The sequence below is a fragment of the Hippopotamus amphibius genome, chromosome 3 (genome assembly GCF_030028045.1).
Source record: "Hippopotamus amphibius kiboko isolate mHipAmp2 chromosome 3, mHipAmp2.hap2, whole genome shotgun sequence".
Taxonomy (NCBI): Eukaryota; Metazoa; Chordata; class Mammalia; order Artiodactyla; family Hippopotamidae; genus Hippopotamus; species Hippopotamus amphibius.
Window position 1 is genome coordinate 123930092 of NC_080188.1, and position 26191 is coordinate 123956282.

The 26191-nt window shown below is 37.2% G+C and overlaps 2 protein-coding genes across 2 annotated transcripts in view; one reads left to right on the forward strand and one right to left on the reverse strand.

Moving 5' to 3' along the window:
* Positions 1-8900, forward strand: part of LOC130849158 (solute carrier family 22 member 10-like) — a 47576-nt gene extending 38676 nt beyond the window's left edge. Inside the window, exons 7-10 of the mRNA XM_057727821.1 lie at positions 4950-5164; positions 6724-6832; positions 7319-7522; positions 8826-8900. Of these exons, the coding sequence (XP_057583804.1) occupies positions 4950-5164; positions 6724-6832; positions 7319-7522; positions 8826-8886 (589 nt within the window). The 3' untranslated portion in view covers positions 8887-8900. The remainder of the gene's footprint in view (positions 1-4949; positions 5165-6723; positions 6833-7318; positions 7523-8825) is intronic.
* A 12711-nt stretch (positions 8901-21611) lies between these two features.
* Positions 21612-22385, reverse strand: LOC130849322 (ras-related protein Rab-18-like). The gene has a single exon (XM_057728125.1). The coding sequence runs from the start codon at positions 22383-22385 to the stop codon at positions 21765-21767; it is 621 nt and encodes a 206-aa protein (XP_057584108.1). The 3' UTR covers positions 21612-21764.
* Between the last annotated feature and the right edge of the window lie 3806 nt (positions 22386-26191).

The following is a 26191-nucleotide window of genomic DNA, read 5'->3' on the forward strand; positions in this document are numbered from 1 at the left end:
TATGATTATATTGCTATAAACTTCCTTCTTATAACTGCTTTGCTGTAACCCATAGGTTTTGGGTCATTGTGTTTTCATTGTCATTTGTCTCTAGGTACTTTTTAAATTTCCTCTTTGATTTCTTTAGTGATCTCTTGGATATTTAGTAGCATATTGTTTAGCCTTCATGTGTTTGTGGGGGATTTTATCCATTTTTTCCTGTAATTGACTTCTAATCTCATAGCACTGTGGTTGGAAAAAATGCTTGATATGATATGATGCTTGATATGATTTCAATTTTCTTAAATTGAGTCACAAATAACAAGGCTTGACTTGTGACACAAGATGTGATCTATCTTGGAGAGTGTTCCATGTGCACTTGAGAAGAAAGTATATTCTTCTGCTTTCAGGTGGAATGTCCTATGAATATCAATTAAATCTATCTGGCTTATTGTGTCATTTGAAGCTTGTGTTTCCTTAGCTATTTTCTGCCTGGATGATCTGTCCATTGGTGCAAGTGGGATGTTTAAGTCCCCCACTATTATTGTGTTACTGCTGATTTCCCTTTTTATAGCTGTCAGCATTTGCGTTATGTATTGAGGTGCTCTTATGTTGGGTGCATAAATATTTATAATTGTTGTGTTTTATTCTTAGATTGATCCCTTGATCATTATGTAGTGCCTTTCGTTATCTCTTGTAATAGTCTTTATTTTAAAGTCTATTTTATCTGATATGAGTATTGCCCCTCCAGCTTTCTTTTGACTTCCATTTGCATGGAATATCTTTTTCCATCTCCTCACTTTCAGTCTGTACGTGTCCCTAGATCTGAAGTGGGTCTCTTGTGGACAGCATATATATGAGTCTTATTTTTGTATCAATTCAGCCAGTTTGTGTCTTTTGGTTGGAGCATTTAGCCCATTCATACTTAGGGTAATTATCAGTACATATGTTCCTATTATCATTTTCTTAATTGTTTTGGGTTTGTTTTTGTCAATCTTTTTCTTCTCTTGTGTTTCCCACTTAGAGAAGTTCCTTTAGCATTTGTTGTAAAACTGGTTTGGTGATGTTGAATTCTCATGGCTTTTGCTTTCCTGTAAAGCTTTTGATTTCTCCATGGAATGTGAATGAGATCCTTGCTGGGTAGAGTAATCTTGGTTGTAGTTTTTTCTCTTTCATCACTTTAAATATATCCTGCCACTCCCTTCTGGCCTGCAAACGTTCTGCTGCAAAATCAGCTGATAACTTTATGAGGATTCCTTTGTATGTTATTTGTTGCTTTTCCCTTGCTGCTTTTAACATTTTTTCCTTTGTGTGTAATTTTTGATAGTTTGATTCACATTTTTCTTGGTGTTTTTCTGCTTGGATATATTCTGTTTTGGATTCTCTGTGTTTCTTGGACTTGATTGACTTTCCTTTCCCATGTTAGGGAAGTTTTTGACTATGATCTCTTCAAGTATTTTTTTAGCCCCTTTCTTTTTCTCTTCTTCTTCTGGGATTCCTGTAATTTTAACGTCACTGCACTTAATGTTGTCCCAGAAGTCTCTGAGACTGCCCTCAATTCTTTTCATTTTTTTTTTCTTTATTCTGCTCCATGGCAGTTATTTCCACCATTCTATCTTTCAGATCACATATGCATTCTTCTGCATCAGTTATTACATTATTGAGTCCTTCTAGAGTCTTTTTAATTTTAGTTATTGTCTTGTTCATTGCCTTTTTTTTTTTAGCTCTCCTAGGTCCTTGTTAAATATTTCTTATATTTCTCCATTCTTTTTCTGAGATTTTGGACTATCTTTACTATCACTACATTACTGTGAATACTTTTTCAGGTAGACTGCCTATTTTCTCTTCATTTATTCGGTCTTGTGGGTTTTTACCTTGCTCCTTCATTTCAACATATTTCTTTGTCTTCTCATTTTGTTTACCATACTGAGTTTGAGGTGTCTTCACAGGCTGCAACATCATAGTACCTCTTGTTTATGGTGTCTGCTCACAGTGAGGTTGGTCCAGTGGCTTGTGTAGGCTTCCTTATGGGAGGGACTGGTGCCTGTGTTCTGGTTGGTGGAGCTGGATCTCGTCCTTCTTATGGGCAGAGGCCCATCCCTTGGTGTGTTTTGCGGTGTCTGTGAGCTTAGTAAGACTTTAGGCAGCTGTCTACTAATGGGTGGGTTTCTGTTCCTGTCTTGCTAGTTGTTTGGTGTGAGGTGTCCAGCACTGGTGCTTGCTGGCTGTTGGGTGGAGCTTGGTCTTGGTGTTGAGATGGAGTCTCTGGGAGAACACTCACCAATTAATATTCCCTGGGGCCAGGAGTTCTCTGGTGGTCCAACAGTCTAGCCTTGGCTCTCCCACCTCAGAGGTTGAGGCCCAAATTCTGTCCAGAGCACCAAGACCCTGCAAGCCACGTGACAGGAAAGAAAAAAAAAAGCAAAAGAACAGACAAAAACAAAGAAACACGTGAATGTGCACACACATACAAAGAGAAGACAGAAAAGAAGAGAACAACGAAACAAAGGAACCCAAAAATGAAAACAAACACTATAAACTAACAAAAACAAAAAACCAAAAACAAAGTAAAAGCAGAAAGCAAACTTCAGGTAGGTCTCTGGACCTGCTGTGGGCCCTGTGTAGCCAGCTTAGACTCTAATCTGGCCCCACTCCTGCATGTACTTGCCCCCAAAGTCCACAGTTGCCCCCAAAGTCCACAGCCTCAATTATGGGAGCGTTCTTTGTGTACTCAGATATTCCACAGATGCAGGATTTACCAAACTGATTGTGGGGATTTAATCCACTGCTTCTGTGGCTACCTGGAGAGATTTCCCTTTCTCTTCTTTGGTCTCACTGCTTCTGGAATTCAGCTTTGGTTTTGGCCCCGCTTCTGCATGGGGGCCACACTCAGTTGTCTGTTCCCTGCCTAGGCAAGAGGGGGCAGAAGCAGTGGCTGATCAGGGCTCACATGCTTACTCAGGCTGGGGTGAGGGGGGAAAAAGGCAGTCACAATTGGAATGTGCAGGGAATGCCTGTGGTGGTAGAGGCCAGGAGGAAGCTGCAGCAGCCTGGGGCACTCTGTGTGCTCTCCCAGGGAAGGTGGCCCTGGATTGCAGGACCTGGATTGCAGTGGCAGGCTGCATAGGCCCCAAGAAACTGTGGGCAGTGACCTGTGCTTGCTCACAGGACCATTGGTGGCAGCAGCAGCCACAGCAGTAGCCATTGCACCTGCTTCTGGGGTCTAAGACAGCAGGCTCACCTTGAACCCACCCCTGTAGCTCCTGTAAACAATGCCCTGCTGTCTGTGAGCCCACAGAGAAAGATTAGCTCCTATGGTGGGCCCACCCCTCTCCTAGTGCACCCTGCAACAATGGTCGCTTGCCTGCCTGGCAGGCCCAGGTTTCTTCCCAGAATCCCTGGGCCATGGTGCGCTAGGCCCCTCAGGCTGTCTTCAAGCAGCCAATCCCAATCCTCTCCCTGGGGTCTGAGCTCTAAAGCTGGGCCTCAGCACCCAGCACCCACCCGCCCCAGCAGGCAGGCAAGTGTCTCAGGTTTCAGAGTGCTGGTCAACATCGGTCCTCTTTACGGGATTCTCTCCACTTTGCTCTCTGCACCCCTGTTGCTGTACTCTCCTCTGAGGTTCTGAAGCTCTCCCCATCCCGGCCAGTGAGGGGGCTTCCTAGTGTGTGGAAACTTTTCCTTCCCCATAGCTCCCCCAAACAGGCACAGGTCCCACCCCAATTCCTTTGTCTATTTTTACCTTTTTTCTTTTGCCCTACCAAATTATGTGGAGATTTTCTTGGCTTTTTGGAAGTCTGAGGTCTTCTGCCAAGGTATAGTGGGTGTTCTGTAGGAGCTGTTCCACATGTAGATGTATTTTTGATATATCTGTGGGGAGGAAGATGATCTCCACATCTTACTCCTCTGCCATCTTCCCCAAACTCCCCATTATCTACTTTGGTAGAGTCAGGAGGAGAAATTTTAAATGTAAGTTTGAATTTTTGAAGACTTAACAGTTAGTCATGAAAAGCATACAGGACAATACAGACCCACTGCCAAATTTAAGAAAGCAACTATTGAAGTTTTCAACTCAATTCTTCCTAGACATATATATAATAGTAGACTGCTTCTGCATTTAAGTGCATTGTGCTTCTTCACCTTTTCCATATCCACTAGGACACAGATTTACATTCCTGAATCCTGGACAATCAGAGTGGAGGGGAAAAGTAGAGATAATGGTCAAGAGAGGACTTTCTTGTAACTCTGTGATCTGTGATGGTTTCTTCTGTTGTAATGTCTACATCTAGCTCTCTCTGAGTGTAGTAGATCATTAAAGTGGAGTCCTTTCCCCTAGATGCTTTCTGGATAAGATGTAGATCTTGAGTAGAAATATTTGATTCCATTTCTGATGGTACAGTTGATGCATATTTGCTTTCCTGAATTCTTACATTTCACTTAGCCCTAAGAAACCTGATATGAACTTTAAACTTCCCAGAATTGTGTTAGACACCAGGACACTGTGCTCCCAAGTCAAGTAGATGCAGGTAGTCTTTTTGCAGTTTCATCACTAGTTGAGAAAAGAGAAATGCTTTACTCTATGGGGGTTGGGGAAGAAGAGGGGGGACACCCAGCATACTAAAAACCCTCAAAAAGAAATTCTTTCCCTCAACTCCAAGTTTTAATCCTTTTCTACCCAAATTCTATATCCATCCAATCTGGTGATCAAAACAGGTGTGCTCTCCTGTCACTGCCAACTCTATTCTTAGGGACTCAAAAAAAAGAAAGGACAGAAGAAGTATGGTTTTTATTTATTGCCATGTAATTATTTGTGGTAATTTTGTCATCTAAAATTGAAGAGTTTTACAAATCAGACTCAGCCCTTATTCTTTAACACTGACTATTGGCTTCCTGGGTCAATATAATGATCGACCGCAGCACCTGGTGTCTAAATCTTACAGCTTGTGTCTTTCCTCCTCTCTTCACTACAGATTGGCAAATGCAATACCACTTTATGGCATCTTTATCAATCTACAGTACTTTGGGAGCAATATTTTCCTGTTCCAGGTAATCTTTGGAGCTCTCACAGCCTCTGCCCGGTGTCTTGCACTTTTAGCTCTGAATTACATGGGCCGTCGACCAATCCAGATGCTTTTCATGTTCCTGGTGGGACTTTCCATTTTGGCCAACACGTTGGTCCCCCAAGGTGAGAGAAGACTGGACTTTGGGAAAAGGAAGTGTCTTTTCCCAACCTTCATGGATTTTATTTTCCCATCATTTAGGGCCCCACATGTCTGACACCAGGAGTAAAAAGAAATCCCAATTACGGTTTAACTATTTCCCTAAACTAATCTGAGGGTTTATACAAAAATCTGCTACTGAGTTGTTGGGAAAAGAACCAAAGGTCAGCAAGTGGAAGCTCAGGCATATGTTCATCTTCTTCACATGGTGGAAGTGTCTGTATAGTAGTACCACTTATTCTGGACAGTTGCCTTAGGACCGCACTTGTTCAGTTGTCCTTTGTCCATTCACAATTTGAGTTACAAGCACGGAGGGGTGGGGCCTTGTAATTATACCCCAGGTGAGGACACAGTATGGTCATTCCCTCTGTTTGGGCTCTTCATTACCAGCTTTGATGACTAGTCTACCTCTATGTGCATCTCTACATATCCACATGTGAGTGTGGTGTTTATTTACCTTGACTTCAGCTCATTCTTATGGGCATCTTCTAGAAGTGAAAAAATAATCCATCTTATTCCAGTGGTCAAGGAGTGTACAGTAGGAACAAGGGTTTAAGCAGCTTAGAGTCCTGTCCATTCCCTGTTAGATTACTTGGTACGTTAACAGAATATGTACTGAGTAGGAGAACCTTAATGTGTACGATGCTTCACCATCTCCCAATGCAGGAATATGCTTCTCAGCATTAGAGGTGGGTGCACTCTGCTCCTCAGAATATCATTAATGATGCAGGCATACTTAAAAAAGAGCTCTTTCCAATATTATAACACTATAACTAGATTTGTTTTTATACTGTGCTGAAAACTAATTCTCCAAAACATTTTTGGTGACCCAAATTTTGAAATTTTTTTAAATAGAAGTATCCATTCTTATTTCTTTATGTCTAAGATTGATCTAGACCTAGCTTCTCTTCAACCTGTCTGCTAAGAGATTACTCCTGTCCTTCTATTACTCTCTTGTGCCATACTTATCCCATGGCAATGCTGTATCTACATCAGGTTGACTGACTCATTTAGGTTTTTCTGGAAGTATCCCAGCTTTATCAATGAAAATCCCACATTGCTAAAACCTCCTAATTCCCAAGAAAAGCAGGATGACTGGTCACTTTAAATTCTGCACTTTGTGACGTCCTCAAGGTTAGAGCTGAGTCTTAGACTCAGTGATTGTCCACAGGACAACCCTACTTTCTTCAATCTCGATGTTGCAAGTATTCGACAAAATAAGTAAAAACAAAATTCTGCCAGACTCACCTTTTCTTCTTCTTCTTCTCTGGCAAAGCTCAGCTATGCAGAGAGATTTGCTGCAGTTAATCCATTAATCCAGATAATGTTATGTACCTTTTACCACCCATGTGGATAATTTTACATTTCTCACTTTTTCAACCACTCCATGATCCCTGACACTGTAAAATTTTCTATAATGTACTTCAAACATAAAAATGACCTGTAGAATTTTTTCCTGACTAAATTTCGTGCATGCTGATTCCCTCAACTCAGATTTCTACATCACTGGTCTTCCCCTATCCAGAAATGCAGACCCTGCGTGTGACTTTGGCAAGTGTGGGAATGAGCTTTGTTGCCGCCTCTCAAACAAGTTATTCTGTCCACTATGCTGAACTCCTCCCCACTGTCGTCAGGTATGTGAGTTTATGAGAACTTTGCCAGGGCCTCTAATAGGACTTTCTCAGCTAATTGATGCTTTTTGTGGGAATAAACATTAATAAGAAATGTTCATTATAAAACAATTATTTGTATAATAGTACTAGTGATAATACACTAACAGCATTTATAGCCAAAGTTTATTGGAAAAGCTGACTTGGTGCCATGTACTGTGCTGGGCAGCACTTCAATGCATCCTCTCATTAACCTTTTGGACCACTTGTCAGGATAGGTGCAGTGTTAACATGCTGTTTAAAATGATGACAATCAGTCTTAACACACTTTGACCCTGACAAAGACAGCTAGAAAATCATACAGCAAAGCGCAAAAGGCAGTGTTTTTAATCAGTCCAATGTATTTGATAATTGTGTTTTATGGCTTTCATAATCACATCAAAATACTGGATCATAAGTTCCATGTGTGGCATGTTACTGAATTATTATGTATTGTTGTTTATCCACCAGGGCAAAAGCTTTGGGATTCGATACAATGGCTATGAGGGCTGGGGCAGCACTGGCTCCCCTCTTGATGACCCTAGTGGTGTATGTACCCACCTTGCCCTGGATCATCTATGGAGTCTTCCCCATCATTGCTAGTTCTGCTGTTCTTTTCCAACTGGAAACCAGAAATCTGCCTCTGCCTGACACGATCCAGGATGTGGAAAATAAGTGAGTAAACCTTCTAGCCATCCACCGGCAGAGACTGAGTGCTTCGGGTGTGTGAGTGAGAAAGGCAAAACACCCAGTGGGTCACTTAGATCACTGGGAAGGCCAAGCCTTGCCTGGGATACTTCCATCTTGGGCCATTGCCTTTGTGAGTGGCAAGGTCATTTCCACCCACTGTGAATTCCAGTCTAGACTACAGAGATCCCCTCTGCCCTGTTCTCACTGGTAATTTTAGTGCTGAAGAGATGATAATTAGCTCTGTTGTGAGGGCACATCCTACCTTCCCACAAGACAGAAACACATTCCTGATGGTATTTCATGCTCCTCAGATCCATAAGAGCCTGGAATATGAAGGGAAAAGAAATGTGAAGGAATAATATTAGGAAGATCACATAGAATTAAACAGTCTCTTTAACAGGTTAATAAAGAGATAAATCTTACTTATGTGTCTATAAGATTCAGGCAGTTTTACTGCCACAAGTAATGGGAAAATTGAGGATAGGGAAAAAAAGAAACTGATAAAGTATTTTAAAACAAGAAAAATGTTATATTAGTGATCTAAGGCTTCCATAATGATGTTTCAGAAACTGAGTGACTTAAACAGCAGAAATGTATTGTCTCACAGTTATATAGGCTGGAAGTCTGAGCCTGAGTTGTTGGCTGGCCTGGGCCCCTCGAAGGCTCTAGAGAAGGGTCTGTTCCAGGTCTTTCCTGGTTTCTGGTACCTCCTTGGCTTGTGGTAGCATAACTCTAATTTTCACTTGTCACTCTTGCTGGCATGCCTCTATGTCCAAACTTTCCCCTTGTTAAATGACACCAGTCAAATTGGATTAGGGGCCCACCCTATTCCACTATAACCTCATCATCATTAATTATATCTGTAATAACAGTTTCCAAATATGGCAGTCTCACATTCTGAGGTACTGAGAGTTAAGATTTCCACATACAAATTTTTGGAGGGACTCCTATAGCAAATCCCATGTAGCAAATGGAGGGTTCCCTTCAGATCTTCAATCCACCTCTAGACTTTCCAAAGGTGTCATTCGCCAGATATCTAAAGACATCAACTGACAATTGCAGCTTTCAAACTGCTTTCTTGGATCTGCAGAGTCGGCATTGCTTTTCCAACATGAGTATCAATTCCTCAAAGATTTTACTGGGTTGTAAAAAGCTGATGGTTAGAGGATCAGTTTGTACTTGTGCAAGGAGGGCACCCATACTTATGTTTATTTTTTTCTGATTTTTCATTATTTGTTTTTATTTGCTATTTGGATGGTTGAGCAGTTGTTTTGTTTTGTTTTTCCAGCAAACATTTCTCAAGAAAAGTAAATGAAAAAGATTCCTACATAAAAGTGACAAAATTTTAAGGAGAATTTATGAGCCGACTGGCGAGGAAAAGAAAAATAGGAAGAAAAAATGGCAGTTTTCCTTTATATCTACAGACTAGTAAGAAAATATATAAAGTAGCAAGAAAATATACTGGAAAATTGAATCATTTATAATTAGTGATTGTTTATAATCATTTGTAATTAGTGATGTTGAGAATCTTTTCATGCATCTGTTGTCCATTTGATGATTTCTTTGAAAAAATGTCGGTTTTACACCCCTGCCCAGTGTTTAGTTCAATTTTTTTGTTGTTATAGAGTTGTATGAGTTTTGGTGTATTTTGGATATTAACTCCTTATCTGATGTGTGGTTTTCAAATATTTTCTCCCATTCCAGAAGGTTGCCCTTTCATTTCGTTGATTGTTTCAGACCAATTTCCTTTGGGGTATAGATGCAAAAATTCTCATTAAAATACTAACAAACTAAATATTCCAACATATAAAATGATTAAAAACACAAGCAAGTGCTATTAATGCCAGGAATACAAATTTAGTTTAATTAATATAATTAAATGATATAGCATAATAAGTTAGTTGAAAATCACACAATTATGTCAATAGAGAAACACATTTGTCAATATTCAAAACCTCCATGGTAAAAATACTCAATAGGACTTCCCTGGTGGTGCACTGGTTAAGAATCTGCCTGCCAAAGCAGGCAACACGGGTTCAATCCCTGGTCCAGGAAGGTCCCACATGCTATGGAGCAACTAACCCCGTGTGCCACAGCTACTGAGCCTGCTCTCTAGAGCTTAGGAGATACAACTACTGAAGCCTGTGCTCCCAGAGCCCATGCTCCGCAACAAGAGAAGCCACTGCAATGAAAAGCTAGTGCATGGCAACAAAGAGTAATCCCTGCTAGCTGCAACTAGAGAAAGCCTGTGAGCAGCAACAAAGACCCAAGGCAGCCAAAAATAATAAATACAGAAATACATAAATAAATAAATAATTTAAAAAATGCTCAATAAAGACATAGTAGAAGTGGACTTCACCCTGGTAAAGAGCATCTATGATTTTTCATTTTGTTGATTATTTCCTTTGCTGTGTAGAAGCTTTTGAATTTGATGTAGTCTTACTTTTCTTGTTTTGCTTATGTTGCCTGTGATTTTGATGTCATATCTACAAAATCATTGCCAAGACCAATGTCAAAAAAAGATTTCCCCTAATTTCTTTGAGATGTTTTACGGATCCAATTGTGTTTATGTCTTGCTTAAAAGGAATATTATTTGGCCTTAAAATAGAAGTAAATCCTGTCATTTGGGACAACATGGACTAGCATACAGTCATTATGATAAATGAAATAAGCCAGTTACAGAAAGACCAATACTGCAGGATTCCACTTTTATGAAGTTTCTAAAATATTCATATTTGTAGAAACAGAGAGTAGAATGGATGGTAGTGGTCAGGGGCTGGGGGAAAGGGAAGTGCGAAATAGTGTCTCAATGGTATAAAGTTTCTAGGTGAATAAGTCTATAGAAAATAATGTATTGTGCATTTAAAATATGTTAAAGAATGGATCTTATGTTGTGTTCATTAAAAAAAAGACTACAAAAGAATATAAGAGAATTTTTTGAGGTGGTCAATGTGGTTAGTACCTTAGTGTAGTGATGGTATCATAGGTGTATGCATATCTATAAACTCAATAAAATATATACACTAAATGTGTGCAGTATTTGTATTTCAAATATACTTCAATAAAGCTATAAAAGAGCATATATGAATAGCATACAGAAATCATCCTCCTCAATGGTGACAGGCTGATTTCTTCAACATAAATTCATGAACAATATAATGATGTTAACTATCACCATGTATATTCAACAATGTGTACTCCAAGTTCTATTGATGGTAACTATACAAGAAAAATAAGTAAAAGACATCCGTTTTGGAAAAGAAGAAAGAAAACTATCTTTATTTGCAGATAACAAATTTTGTATGTAGAAAATCCCAAGGATCCACTAAATATCATTAGAAGCAATAAATGAGTTTACCAACTTTTCAGGTTACAAACTAAATTGCTAAATCAATTTTAATTCTCTAGACTAGCAATAAACAACCCAAAATTGAATCTAAAATAAAATCAATTTATAATAGTATCACAGAGAATAAAATACGTAGAACAATTTAATAGAAGGAGTGAAAGATCTTTTCACTCTAAACCACACAATGGTGTTTTGAGAAAATAAAGTAGATCTAAATAAAGGGAAACACTTCTCCTGTTCTTGTATCAGGAGGCTTAATATTGTCAGTAAAGCAATACTTCTAAAATTAATCTACGGATTGAACACAGTTTCCATCCACATGGTCAGTGGCTATTTTTTTTTCTTTTGGCAGAAATTGACAAGCTGTCATTAATATGGAAAACAAGAATCCAGATTGCCAAAACAGTATTGAAAAAGAAGAATAAGCTTAGAGGACCTTCATTTCTCACTTTCAAAGTTTACTGTGTAGCTATAGTACAGTGTAGTTCAGGTATAAGAATAGACTTATTTCCATGATTCTAGGAGGTGGGTCCAAAAGGATCTTGCTTTGGTGGATGTCATAGAGTGTTCTGCCTATGTTTTCCTCTAGGAGTTTTATAGTGTCTGGCCTTACATTTAGGTCTTTAATCCATTTGGAGTTTATTTTTGTGTATGGTGTTAGGAAGTGTTCTAATTTCATTCTTTTACATGTTGCTGTCCAATATTCCCAACACCACTTATTGAAGAGGCTGTCTTTTTTCCATTGTATACTCGTGCCTCCTTTGTCAAAGATAAGGTGCCCATATGTGTTTGGGCTTACTTCTGAGTTCTCTATTCTATTCCATTGATCTTCCTTTCTATTTTTGTGCCAGTACCATACTGTCTTGATCACTATGGCCTTGTAGTATAGTTTGAAGTCAGGAAGCCTGATTCCACCAACTCCATTTTTCCTTCTCAAGATTGCTTTGGCTATTCGGGGTCTTTTGCATTTCCATACAAATCGTAAGATTTCTTGCTCTAGTTCTGTGAAAAATGCCATTGGTAATTTGATCGGGATTGCATTGAATCTGTAAATTGCTTTGGGTAGTACAGACATTTTCACGATGTTGATTCTTCCAATCCAGGTCCACCTCCTAGAATCATGGAAATAAAATCAAGAATAAACAAATGGGACCTCATGAAACTTAAAAGATTTTGCACAGGGAAAGAAACCATAAACAAGACTAAAAGGCAACCCTCAGAATGGGAAAAAATAATTGCCTATGAAACAACGGACAAAGGATTAACCTCCAAAATATACAAGCAGCTCATGAAGCTTAATACCAAAAAAGCAAATAAGCCAATCCACAAATGGGCAGAAGACCTAAATAGACATTGCTCCAAAGAAGACATACAGATGGCCAACAAACACATGAAAAGATGCTCAACATCACTCATCATCAGAGACATGCAAATCAAAGCCACAATGAGGTATCACCTCACACCAATCAGAATGGCCATCATCACAAAATCTGGAAACCACAAATGTTGGAGAGGGTGTGGAGAAAAGGGAACTCTCCTGCACTGTTGGTGGGACTGTAAGTTGGTACAGCCACTATGGAAAACAATTTGGAGGTTCCTTAAAAAACTACAAATAGAACTACCATATGATCCAGTCATCCCACTCCTGGGCATATACCCAAAGAAACCCATAATCCCAAAAGAAACATGTACCATAATGTTTATTGCAGCACTATTTACAATAGCCAGGACATGGAAGCAACCTAAATGCCCATCAACAAATGAATGGATACAGAAGATGTGGCATATATATACAATGGAATATTACTCAGCTATAAAAAGGGATGAGATGGAGCTATATGTCATGAGGTGGATAGAACTACAATCTGTCATACAGAGTGAAGTAAGTCAGAAAAAGAAGGACAAATATTGTATACTAACTCACATATACGGAATCTAAAAATGGTACTGATGAACTCAGTGACAGGAACAAGGATGCAGATACCGAGAATGGACTGGAGAACTCGAGGTATGGGAGGGGGTGGGGGGTGAAGGGGAAACTGAGACGAAGCGAGAGAGTAGCACAGACGTATATATACTACCAACTGTGAAATAGATAGTCAGTGGAAGTTGTTGTATAACAAAGGGAGTCCAAATCGAGGATGGAAGATGCCTTGGAGGTCTGGGGCGGGGAGGGTGGGGGGGACTCGAGGGGGGGGAAGTCAAGGAAGGGAGGGAATACGGGGATATGTGTATAAAAACAGATGATTGAACTTGCTGTACCCCCCCAAAAAAAACAGTTAATTTTTATAAAATGAAATTTCAGTAAGGTAGAATGTAGTTATAATAATAAATATTTCTATTTTAGTGTAAACAACAACAACAAAAAAAGAATAGACTTAGAGACAAAGGAATAAAATTGAGAACGCAGAAATAAACCCTAAAGTTACAGTCATTTGGTTTTTAACAAAGGGGACAAAAACAAAAAACAAAAAACAAAAAACAACTTCAGTGGGAAAAAGGAAGTCTTTAAGAAATGATGCTTAATCAAAACTACAATGAGGTATCACTTCACACTGGTCAGAATGTCTACCATCAAAAAGTCTACAAATACTGAGTGCTAGATAGTGCATGGAGAAAAGGGAAACCTCCTACACTGCTAGTGGGAATCTAAATTGGTGCAACCACTTTGGATTACAGTATAAAAGTTCACTTATTAAAAAACTAAAAATAGAATTACCACATATCCCAGCAATTCCACTCCAGGGCATATATCCAGAAAATATGGAACACTAATTCAAAAAGATACATGCATCCCAACTTTCATAGCAGCACCATTTAGTATAGCCAAGAAATGGAAGCAACCTAAATGCCCATCGACAGATGAATTGATAAAGAAGATGTAATATATATATACATTGGAAATTTACTCTTCCATAAAAAAAGAAACAATGCCATTTCCAGCAACATGGATGAACCTAGAGATTATCATACTAACTGAAATAAGTCACACAGAGAAAAACAAATATCATACGACATCACTCATATGTGGAATCAAAAAAGGATAGCAACGAACTCATTTACAAGCAGAAACAGACTCACAGACACAAAAAATAAACTGATGGTTACTAAAGGGGGAAGGGCAGAGGGATAAATTAGGGGTTAACAGATATACACTACTGTATATAAAATAAAGAACAAGGACCTACTGTGTAGCACAGGTAGATATGTTCAATATCTTGTAATAACCTATAATGGAGAAGATACTTGGAATATATATATATGCACACACATGTATATATGTTACTGAATCACTTTGCTATAGTATCACAACATTGAAATTATCACAACATTGTGAGTCAACTACACTTCAATTTTTATAAAAAGAGATGATGCTTGGACAAATACACACATACAAAATGTTTTTTGGGCTTCCAACTTTTGCTATGAACAAACAAACAAAATTCATAATGAATCACAGACAAATATCACAGCTAAAAGTATAAATTCTCAGAAAAAACACAGGAGTAAATATTCATGATTTTCATTAGACAATGATTTCTCAAGTGTGATGCAAAAGAACAAATAATAAAAAGATGGATATTAGAAAGATGTCAGAACAGGAGGTCCCAGCTCTCCTCTTCCACAGAAACACCAATTTAACAATTGTCCATGGGTGAAAATTCCTTTATGAGATACCTGTAATCCAGATGAGAGGTTACAGAACCCTGGTGGAGCACAGAAATGAGAAAAGACCCATTGAAAAGGATAAATAGAAAAATTTCACTTTCCTCCTGTCACTCTCCTCCCAACAAAGCACAAAGTAGCACTGAGAAAAATCCCCATGTCCCACAAGTTCTCACATGAGATAAAAACTGTCTGTGGATCTTGGCTTCAGGCTATGTGTGAGGACCTCACCAGGCAGCACCCAGGGTCTCTGAAACTGACCTGCCCAGAGTCCTGGCCAAGGCGCTTTGTGTAGAGCTTTCCCTGCCTAAGCCAGCCTGTAGAGACTGGAAAGGGTGATGACTTCATCACATGGGCAGACAGAAGTGCAAGACTGAGAGAATCATGAAGACTTGTGGAATATGATACCACCAAAGAAACAAAATGCAGCTCCAGTAATTCACCCTAAAGAAATGATACCTATGAACTACCTGACAAAGAATTCAAAGTACTCACTTCATAGAAGTTCAGGGAACTCTTTAAGTTGCAGTGAGATGATGCTAAGCAGCAACATGAAAGCATAAGAAAGTGGAAATCTCACTGGTGAAGGTGAAGGGAAATATATACACAAATAATAACGTAACAGTGTAATGGTGGTACATAAATCACCTTCAGCCCTGACATAAAAATTAAATACGTAAGTATTAACAACTATGACCATATTTGTTTTATAAAATCATAATAAGAAGATGTAAATTCTAACACCAATAACATATGCTCTGTGTACGTGAAGTAAATTTGTAGAGCTTTTGTAGGAGATTGAAGTTAGTTGTTATAAGCTTCGAATAGACTGTTACAACTTTAAAAGTTTTCATGGAAGTATATAGAAACCATAAAGGAAAAACTGACAGTGGATACAAAAAGATAAAGGGAAAATAATCACAGTATATTACCAGGCACACAAAAGACATTTTCATTGATTTCCCACAAAGCTTAGCTGTTCACTTTGATTCCATTAAAACTCTTCGATATTACAAGGAAGTAAAACTAGGGATCGTATCCATGTTTGCTTAGTGGAGACCGACAGTGACTGGACCACATGAGAAACTTCTGTAAGGCAAGGCTGGGCTGAAAACTGAGGTCTCCTCAAAGAGACTCCCTAGAAAGATGCGCCAGGAAGATGCGGCCCTAATCCCTGAAGACAAGTCCTAAGAAGTGAATGGAATCAGAACCTTTCCATTTTTTTATGGATGCAGGAAATACAGGACATTGGCAAAAGAATACTGTAGCATAAGATAAGCTTTATCTAAGAATCACCAGGCCCCTAAATACAATTGGCAGTGATGTATTCCAATTTAAACAGAAAATAAAATAAACTTCTGATGAACCCACTTTCTCCATCAGCTACTGCCCTATTCTCTGATCTCATTGATAGGAAAAAATATCCTTCTCCTTTTCTTGCCTCCCATTTATATTTTTACCCAATCCTATGAGACATTCAACTCCACCAAATTTCTTAAGTTCTATTTTTTCACATCCAAATGTTTATTTGTTGTCGTTGATATATTCCTCTTCCTAGGAATATTTTTTTTTAATTTGGCTACCAAACTCTACTTTATTTTTGCCTTAGTAATTCATTGCAGGCTGCTCTGTCTCATTCTCTAGTGCTGGCTCTTCCAACACTGGAGTGTTGTAGGGCTCAGGTCCTGCATATTTTCTCTTCTCTCTATATACTCACTCTCTTCATCTCTTTACGAATGGCTTCTAAATTTATATCTCCAGCACAGCCTCTCCTATAAAAGCTACGTTTTCAAACTTGTTCCACCTTCAAATGACCTTCAACATTTGGCAGACCCTAACTACCTGCACTATTATTTCCCAAGTCTAAGTAGGTCTCAGTTCTCATGAGGGCTATTGTACCCTACCCCATTGCTAGACATAAATCTTCAACCAAGTCTTTTAATATTTATCCTGTGATGTCAGATCTCTGCTGAAATATCTCTTATGGCTTCCAACTCATCGAGAATGAAAGTCAACACTCATATTCAAGTCCATGCTAGATTTAGTCCACTCTGTCTCTTTACCTCTCTTATGTTATCTAACTTTGTTATAGCCACACTGGCTTCCTTTATCTTCCAAAAGCTACGGGGCATACTCCCACTGCCAGTTTTTCCCCACAAAATACTTACTGCAAAAATTCTTTTAGTTCTTTCAGCTCTCTAGTCAAATGTTACCACATTTGAGATAACTTCTCTATGCATTCTCCTTAAATGTTAATATATCCTTGCCCTGCTTCATTTTCTTCACGCTGATTAGCACTCCCAACCATATACTTGCATATTCTCTACTTCCTCACTACTCAAATAGAAGTCCATGGAGATGAAATCGTCTGTTTTGTTCTGTGTTGCATCGTCATCACCTTGAAGAATTCTTGGAACGTATTAAGAGTTTGGGGAACATATTAAACAATGGTGGGATATTGAATAAAATGTAGTTACTAAGTAACTAAGAAGGTAGTGAGTGTTCCGGGGCTGACTTGGCTGGGGGAGGGGTGGAAGAACTGGAAAAACGTGACTTAACCTCACTCATTTTTTTTTTACCTCACTCATTCTTTAAGGCTGATTCTTATGACTCTAGGGTGGCAGTTACCTGGGATGTCACAAGATCACTGAGTAATGAAATTCTTTGAATATCACAAACGTTTCTCTAGAAACAATCAATCCTAAGGTGGGAACTGTAATTAAGTCTGCTCTGAAGATATATAACCTGCTCATGTAAGACCCCTTCTCAGGTCTCTCCACCCCTTTCTGGTGTCTGTGCAAGAAGCTATTGTACTTTCTTCTTAATAAACTGTTACTCTGTAACTTAAACCTGAGCGGAGTCTTATTGTTGCTCCTGAAGAGAAATTCTTTTCCTTGGGAGATCACGAATCCACTCCCTAGATGGATTTCACGGTATCAGTAGTTAGTAGTAAGGTAGTAACACTAGAAAATACAAAGACATACATGTGTCACTCCAGAATAATATTCCTTCTTACCATTTTATTAATAATCACCTTCTAGATCTTTAGTCATTTCCATTCCTATCATTTGCTTCTTGTTTACAGTTCTTTTATTAGAAAAATTTACACATGGTCAAAGGTACAAATCCTAAGTTCAAAATTCAGTGTATTTGGATCAATTCATGTACCAGTGTCAACTACAATCCTATCAAGGGCAGATTAATTCCATAACCCAGAAAGTTCTTTTGTGTACCTCTCAGTCAGAATTGTCCCCTAGCCCTCACTTCTCTCCTACTGTATATTTCACTAGGTATTCATTTTGCTTATTCCAGAACATCACATAAATATAATTACAGATTAATATTTTGTATTTGGCTTTTGCTCAGCATATTGTACATGAAATTAATGCATGTTATTGTTCATATCAGTATTTCATTCCTTTTTATTGCTGTGTAGTATTACATGGTATGGATTTGAAAATATTCACAAATCATATATCTCAAAAGGGTTAGTATCAAAAATACATAGGGAACTGCTACAACTCAATAGCAAAAACACCCAAATAACTCAATTTAAAAATGAGCAAAGAACCCGGATAGACATTTCTCCAAAGAAGGCATACAAGTGGCCAGCAGATGTATGGACAGTTGCTCAACATCACTAATAATCAGGGAAATACAAATCAAAACTACAATGGGGCATCACCTCACACCTCTTAGAATGGCTATGATGAACCAAAATTTATGTTTTAGGGAGGGCAAGAAAACTTAAGCATAACATATTCCCTGCCATTTGGGCTCTCCTTAATGGGCAATGTGCATTGGCACCACATATTAACCGGACCTCCTCAAAGGTGGGAATGCCTGCTCAACCGTAACAGGTCATGGTGACCTGCTGCTTGCTTGGTACATGCAGAACTGGATTATGTATCCTTGGTAAACTTGATGTGTAATGTCAGTGTGTCATTTTGATGTAAGATTATTTGTCTCAACGATGTATATGACCATACCTTTGACTTCTAACAAATGGGAACAGTGCTTAGAGTTTTCTGAATGGCTATTTCTTGGGTTATAATCCTCTAGTTGGCTGGAATAAAATTTTTATTTCTCCTTCTGATTGACTATTGGTTAATTTTCACTGACAGCTATCATCAAGAAGACAAGAGATAATAAGCGTGGGTAAGTATGTGAAGTAACGGGAACACTTGTTCACTGCTGGTGCCAATATAAATTGGTACAGCCACTTGGGAATACAGTGTGGAATTTCCACAAAAGTTTTTAAAAACACCACCTTATGATCCCACTTCTGGGCGTATATCCAAAGGGAATGAAAATAGGATAATGAAACGATATCTGCACTGCCATTTTTATTGCAGCATTATTTACAATAACCAAGATATGGAAGTAACATGTGTGTACAAATAGATGAATGGATAAAGATGTGGTGTATGCATAAAGAATGGCATATTATTCAGCCATGAGGAAAATGGAAATGCTACTGCTTGTGATAACACAGATGGACCTTGTGGGCATTGTGCTAAGTGAGATGAGTCAGACAGAGAATGACAGATACTGAATGTAACTTAGATGTCAAATCTTAAAAAGTGAAACTCGTGGAAACAGAGAGTAGGGTGATGATTATTAGGGGCTAGGGGATGGGGGGATTTGGGAAATGTTTAATGATACAAACATTTGGAGTTCTGGAGATGTAATGAACAGCTAGTGATTATAGTCAGAAATATTATATTGTAAATTTCAAACTTTGAAATTCAAGTTCTTAATTGTTCTCAGCACAAAAAAGAAATGATAATTTCGTGACATGAATAAAGTGTTAGCTAACACTATGGTTGTAATCATATTGCAATAAACAAATGTATCAAATCAACATGTTGTATACATTAACCTTACAGAATTTTAAATGACAATTATATCTCAATGAAAATTAAACAAAAACTTGAAACAATCCTGATGGCCTTCCCCAGAAGATTGGTTAAACTAACCTTTGTATATACATTTCATATACTCAGCAATAAAAACAAATATGGTATAGATACACATAGCAAATTGGATGGATATATGTATATTTTTGCTTAGTGAAAAAAGCCAATCTCAAAATATTACATACCAAATTATTTGCTTTTTAAAATTAAAACTTTTCAGCTTATTGAGATAAGATTTGTATAAAAATTTTGTAAGGTGTACAACATAATGACATATGTATATATATATACACACACATATATATATACATGTATATATGTGTTGTGAAATGATTACCACAATAAAGTTAGTTAACACATCTATCACCTCACAATTTCTTTGGTGAGCACTTTAAAAATCTAATTTCCTAGCCACTTTCAAATATACAACAAAACATTGCTGACTCTAGTCAGCATACTATACATTACATTCCCAGAACTTACTAAAAGTATAAGTGGAAGTTTGTGCCCTCTGAAGGCATCACTCATTTGTGCTACCCCTGAAACCACTAATCTGTTCTCTGTTTCTATGAGTTCGGGTTTTTTAGATTCCACACGTGAGAAAGATTATATAATGTTTGTCTTTCTCTGTATGACTTATTTCACTTAGCATAATGCCCTCAAGGAGTCATCCATGGTGCTGCAAATGGCAGCATTTCCTTTTTTCACATAGCTGAATAATATCTCCATATTCTTTATTTATTATATCTTTATCTATTATGTTTCATATATTTCATATATATTATATTTCATAGATATATAGATATAAAATCTGTGGCATATACGTATTGCTAAAATCACCCATTGGTGGATACTTAGGCTATTTCCGTGTCTTGGGTATTTTAAATAATACTGTAGTGAACATGGTAGTGCAGATATCTTTTTAAGAGACAGATTTTATTATTTTGGTTAGGTACCCAGAGTTAGGATTGCTAGAGCATATGGTGGCTATATTTTTATTACTCAGAACACTTTCCATACTGTTTTCTGTCGTTGATGTTCCAGAAATCGACATGTGTTTCCTTTCCTTCACATCCTCACCAGCAGTTAATATCTCTTGTCTTTTATATGATAACTGTTCTAACAGGTGTGAGGTAATCTCATCGTAGTTTTTTTTTTTTTTTTTTTTTTTTACTGTGGAAAAGATTTATTAGTCTGTACAAGTTGGTTTTGATAAACTACTGGCTACTTGTTACATTAAATTACCAAGATTTTCATTGCAACAGTATTTTCCCACATACATCAAAATCTGGAAGCAATATATGCCTTTCTCAAATTATAATTTAGTGTTTTCTCCCCCAACCCTCAAAACATGGAAATAGGTTTCTGAGTATCAACTAGCCGTTTATGGAAGTCATAAGATACAGATATTCATTAATGTTACACAAGCTACAACTGAGGCACCTGGACAACTACTACCAACATTTACCGGAACAGGTGTGTTGTTTTTAAAAGTGGTAAGTACTACATGAGTTACATAAACACACTACCTCTGTCCTTCTGGAACCAAAATGGGGGGAAACCTTACTGCCATTCTGTCAAACACCACATACCCCGAAATGCTGCACAGAGGGTCGTGAATCCCATGTACATATCACAGAATCAAAACTCCAGTTAAGCAATTGAGCTACACTTGAAGTAAATTAAAGTAAGACCAAACTTCTTTAATATATCAATGCTATTTTAGAAGCAGCATCAGAACAGAGATTTAATTATAAATTGTCCTGGGCTACATCCTGTAAAGAGAATTCTGCTTCGACCTAAAGGAGAATCCGTCAACAAACATCCTAGGAAAGCTGCGGCGCATGCTCTCTGTCATTCCTGAAGGGAAATCGCCAGCTTTGATGATACCTGTGTATCTCCCAGTGGTCCTTAGGAGTTCTACATAGCAATTAATTCAGTAATTGATAAGTATTTAAGCAAAAGGGAGACTGAAAATAGACCTTGTATCAACATATAGTAGATAGGTGGATTTTTTAAAAAATCACGATGAATGTAAATCATAAAATCAAATGTACTTATAAAGGTACACCTATTTCATGTTACATAAAAAACTGCGGACTGCAAACTGCATGCTTACCGTAACGCTGTAATTGGAAAAGTCAATGAGCAGGATTTCTTGCAAATATTTACTGCCATGATACAAAACAAATATGTGCAAACTGCAAGGACCCTAAAATAGCAGTTAAAGAGTTTATATACAGAAAGATGACACTATCTGATCAAATATGCAAGAGATGGAATTTCCCAGAGTCTATAACACAGAACAGTAACCACCACAGGCTCCTCCTCCTTGGCCTTCTTCCCTGTGTGTCAGTTTGACTCCTTTATTCTGGTTCTCACTTTCCCACAGTCCCCGCGTCTGAATGATCTTTTCAACAAGTTCCTCAAAAGCATACTGTACACCATCACAGGTTTTTGCACTTGCCTCTATAAACAACATAGAATGCTTTTGTGCAAACTTCAGGCCTTCATTTCTGTCAACTTCACGATTTTCCTTATCAATTTTATTTCCAACTAGCATGTTTACTATATCATTTCTTGTGCAGTATGTTTCCAACTCATTTAACCAATTATCCAGTTTAACAAAGGTGTCTCTTCTCGTGACATCATAAACTAATATAACACCCTGTGCACCTCTATAATAGCTGGGAGTTAATGTTCTGAACCTTTCCTGACCAGCAGTGTCCCATATTGCAAGTTTAGCCTTATTTCCATCCACTGAAATTGTTTTCACCTTAAAGTCAACACCTATTGTTGCTGCAAGTTCTGGGTCAAAAGTGTCATCTGTGAACCTCAAGAGCAGACTGGACTTGCCCACGCCGCTCTCACCGATGATGAGAATTTTCAGGGTGGTCAGCACGTCCTCGTCCATCCTGACCCTGCTCGGCTCCGCGCGCAGCTGGCCGCCCCGCTCCACCTCTCAGCCCTTCCCCAGGCGGAGCTGCCGCGCATGCGCCTCTCATCGTAGTTTTGATTTACATTTTGCTAATGACTAATGATGTTGAATCCTTGTCATGTATCTGTTGGTCCTTTGAATATCTTCTTTGGAGCAATGTATACTCAGTTCATTGCCGATTTCTAAATCAGATTGTTAGATTTTGTTTTCCTTTTGTTTTGTTTGAGTTGTTATTGCTCTCGAATTTTATGTTTCTTATATATTTTGGGTATTAATCTCTTATCATATGTATATATAATGTTTTCTAATATTCCATAGATTTGTCTTTTCATTTATTCACCATTCCTTTAATGAGCTTTTAAATTTGTAGTCCCACTTGTTTCTTTTGCTTATGTTGCTTATGTTTTGGTGTCATATTAATAAAATCATGCCAAGACCAATGTTGAGATGTTTTCCTTCTCTGTTTTCTTCTAGAAGTTTTACATTTTCAGGTCTTATGTTCAAGTTCCTCACCCGTTTTGAGGTGTGTGTGTGTGTGTTGTGTGTGTGTGTGTGTGAGAATGGTGTGAGATACAGTTTCCCTTCATTCTTTTGCAGTTTCAAACACCACTTACTGAAGAGACTACTTTGTCAAATATCAGATGATTTTATATATGAAGGGTTTATTTCTGGGCTCCCAATTCTATTCTATTGATGTACGTGTCTGATTTTATGCCAGTACCATACTGCTTAATCACTATGGCTTTTTAGTATAGCTTGAATGAAGAACTGTGATGTCTCCAGTTTGTTATTCTTTCTTAGGATTACTTTGTCTATTTGGAGTCTTTTGTGGTTCCATTTGAGTCTTAGGGTTGTATTTACATTTCTGTCAAAAATGCTATTAGAATGTGACAGAAGTTGCACTGACTCTATAGATGCCTTTGTTTAGTATGGACATTTAGCAATATTAATTCTTCCAATCCATGAAGTATACCCTTTCATTTATAGGTGTCTTCTTCATTTTCTTTCACCACTTCCTTATAGCTTTGAGTGTACATGTCTTTCAATTCCTTGGTTAAAGTTATCCCTACATTATTTATTCTGATTGATGCTATTGTTAATGGGTTTATTTTCTTTATTTCCTTTTCAGATGTACAGAAACACATCTGATATCTGTGTGTTGATTTTGTATCATGCAACTTCACTAAATTTGTTCATTAGATCCAACACGTTTTTGTTGAGTCTTTAGGATTTTCTATATATAAGAGCATAACCTTTGTAAATACAATACTTTAATAGTTTCCTTTCTGATTTGGATGCTTTTTGTTTATTTCTTTTTTTCTTTGATGGATCTTTATGTCTTCCAGTACTTTGCTGATTAGGTCTGGTGAGAGGAGGCACACTGTTCTTGATCTTCGAAGAAAATCTTTCAACTTTTCACCATTGAATTTAATGTTAGCATTGGACTTGTATATAGACTTTAATATGTTTAGGTATGTTCCCTCTATACCTAATTTGTTGAAAGACATGAAAGAGTGTTGAATTTTATCAAAACTTTTCCTGCATCTATTGAGAGGATCATATGATATTTATCTTTTATTCCACTATGTGATGTGTCACATTTATTTTTTGCTTATGTTGGACCATTCATGTATCCAAGAGATGACTTCCAATTGATGATATGTTTTCCTGTTCTATACCTTTATTTCTGCTCATATATTCATTATTTTCTTTTTTCTGCTTTGTGCTTAGTTTAACTTTTTCTAGTATCTTGTAATGTAGAGTGAGGGTTTTTTTTTTTTTTGCATGAAATCTTTCTTTTTTTCCAAAATGTAGGTGTTCAGTATCAGCTTCTCTTTCAGAACTGCTTTTCTCATTTTATTTCTGTTAATATTTGCTTTATATATTAATATTCAGGTGCTACAAAATTTGATGCATAAATATTTAGTTATTATTGCTTCTTGGTGGATTGCCCTCTTAATCATTATATAATTATATAATCGTCTTCCTTGTCTCTTTTGACCATTTTTAGCTTAAAATTTATTTTCTTAGTGTAAGTTAGCTACTCCTGCTTTCTTTTGTTTAAGATTTGCTCGAACTATTTTTCCCATCCTTTCACTCTAGGTGTATGTGTGTACTTAAGCTAAAGTGACTCTCTAGTAGACAAAGTATTACTGGATCCTGTTTTTTTTTTTTAACTTAAATCCATTTATCCATTATATACCTTTTGATTGGAAAATTTGATCCATTATGATTAAAGCAATTATTGATAGGTGAGGAGTTACTATTGTCATTTTGTTAATTGCTTCTGACTGTTTAGTAGATTTTTTTCTTTCTTATTCTCTTGCTTTCTTCATTTGTGATTTGATGACTTTTGGTAGTAGTATGCAGTGAATCTTTTTCACAATCTTTTGCTTGCATACTACAGATTTTTCCTTTGTAGTTAACATGTGGCTTACATAAAGCATATTTATATCATCCTATTTTATGTTGATATAACAATGTCAGTGCATATAGAAACTATACTCTTACTGCTCCCTTCTCACATTTTACATTATTGATTTACAATTTATATCTTCCTTATATTGTGTATCCAACAGAAAATTATTATAGTTATCATTATTTTTAATACAATTGTTTTTTAAGTTTTGAGTATAGTTGTAAGTGAATGATATACCACTCAGACAGTATTAGGTAATCTGACTATGACTATATTTTTACCATTAATCATAAGTTTTATATAGTCATATGCTTTTTTCATGCTATTTTCCTCTTATTTCTACTCAAAGACCACTCTTTAACATTTCTTGTAAAGCAGAATCAGTGATGTTGAACTCTCTCACCTTTTATTGTTCTGGAAAGTTGTTATTGCCTTCGTTCCTGAAGGCAAGTTTTGTTGTGTATAGTATACTTGGTTAAATTCTGATCCTGTATCCAATATTTTGTATAAATCTTCGCACTCTCTCTGGCTTACAAAGTTTTAGTTCATAAATCTGGTCATAGTATTAGGGAGGCTCCCTTGTATGTGAAAGTCACTTCTCTCTTGCTGCTTTCAAAATTTTTTCTTTTTGTTTGACTTTTGACAATTTAATAATAATGTGTCTCAGTGTAGCTATTTTCAGGTTTAAACTATTTGCCATCTGGGAATCATGAATCTGATTATCTCTCCACAATTGGGAAGTTTTCAGTCATTATTGGTTTAAATTGATTTCTGTTATTCTATCTTCTTGGATTCCCATAATCCATATATTATTTTCTTTGTGGTGTCCCATAAGTCCTGTAGACTCTCTTCACTCTTTTTCATTATTTTTTGTTTATTCTCCTTGGACTGGTTCATTTTAAATGGCCCATCTTCCAGTTCACTGATTCTTTCTTCTGCAATGTTGAGTCTCCTGTGCAAGCTCTCTATTAAATTCTTTAGTTCAGTCATTGTATTCTTCACCTCTAGGATTTCTGTTTCTTTTTGTTTTTGGGTGTCTTCTATTTCTTTGTTGAACAGAAGTTCAACATCTTGTTCATGTGCTATTTTCCTAATTTCGTTTTACTGAGTATATGTGTGCTGCTGTAGTTCGCTGAACTTTTAAAAGAGGATTATTTTTAATTCTTTATTAGACAGCTCATAGATCTCCATTTCTTTATGGTTACTTTTTGGAGCTATAATTCCTTTGGTGGTATAATGTTTATGTGATTCTTTCTGATCTTTGGTTCCTTGTATTGGTGTCTGTACCATGAGAAAGCAGACCCCTCGTCTAGATTTACAGTTTTGTTGTGTCAGGTTGGTTGGCTCAGCTTGGGGGTACTGA

Bases quoted from the DNA above. Each gene is read 5' to 3' on its own strand.
- LOC130849322 (XM_057728125.1), bottom strand. From the start codon at position 22,385: ATGGACGAGGACGTGCTGACCACCCTGAAAATTCTCATCATCGGTGAG.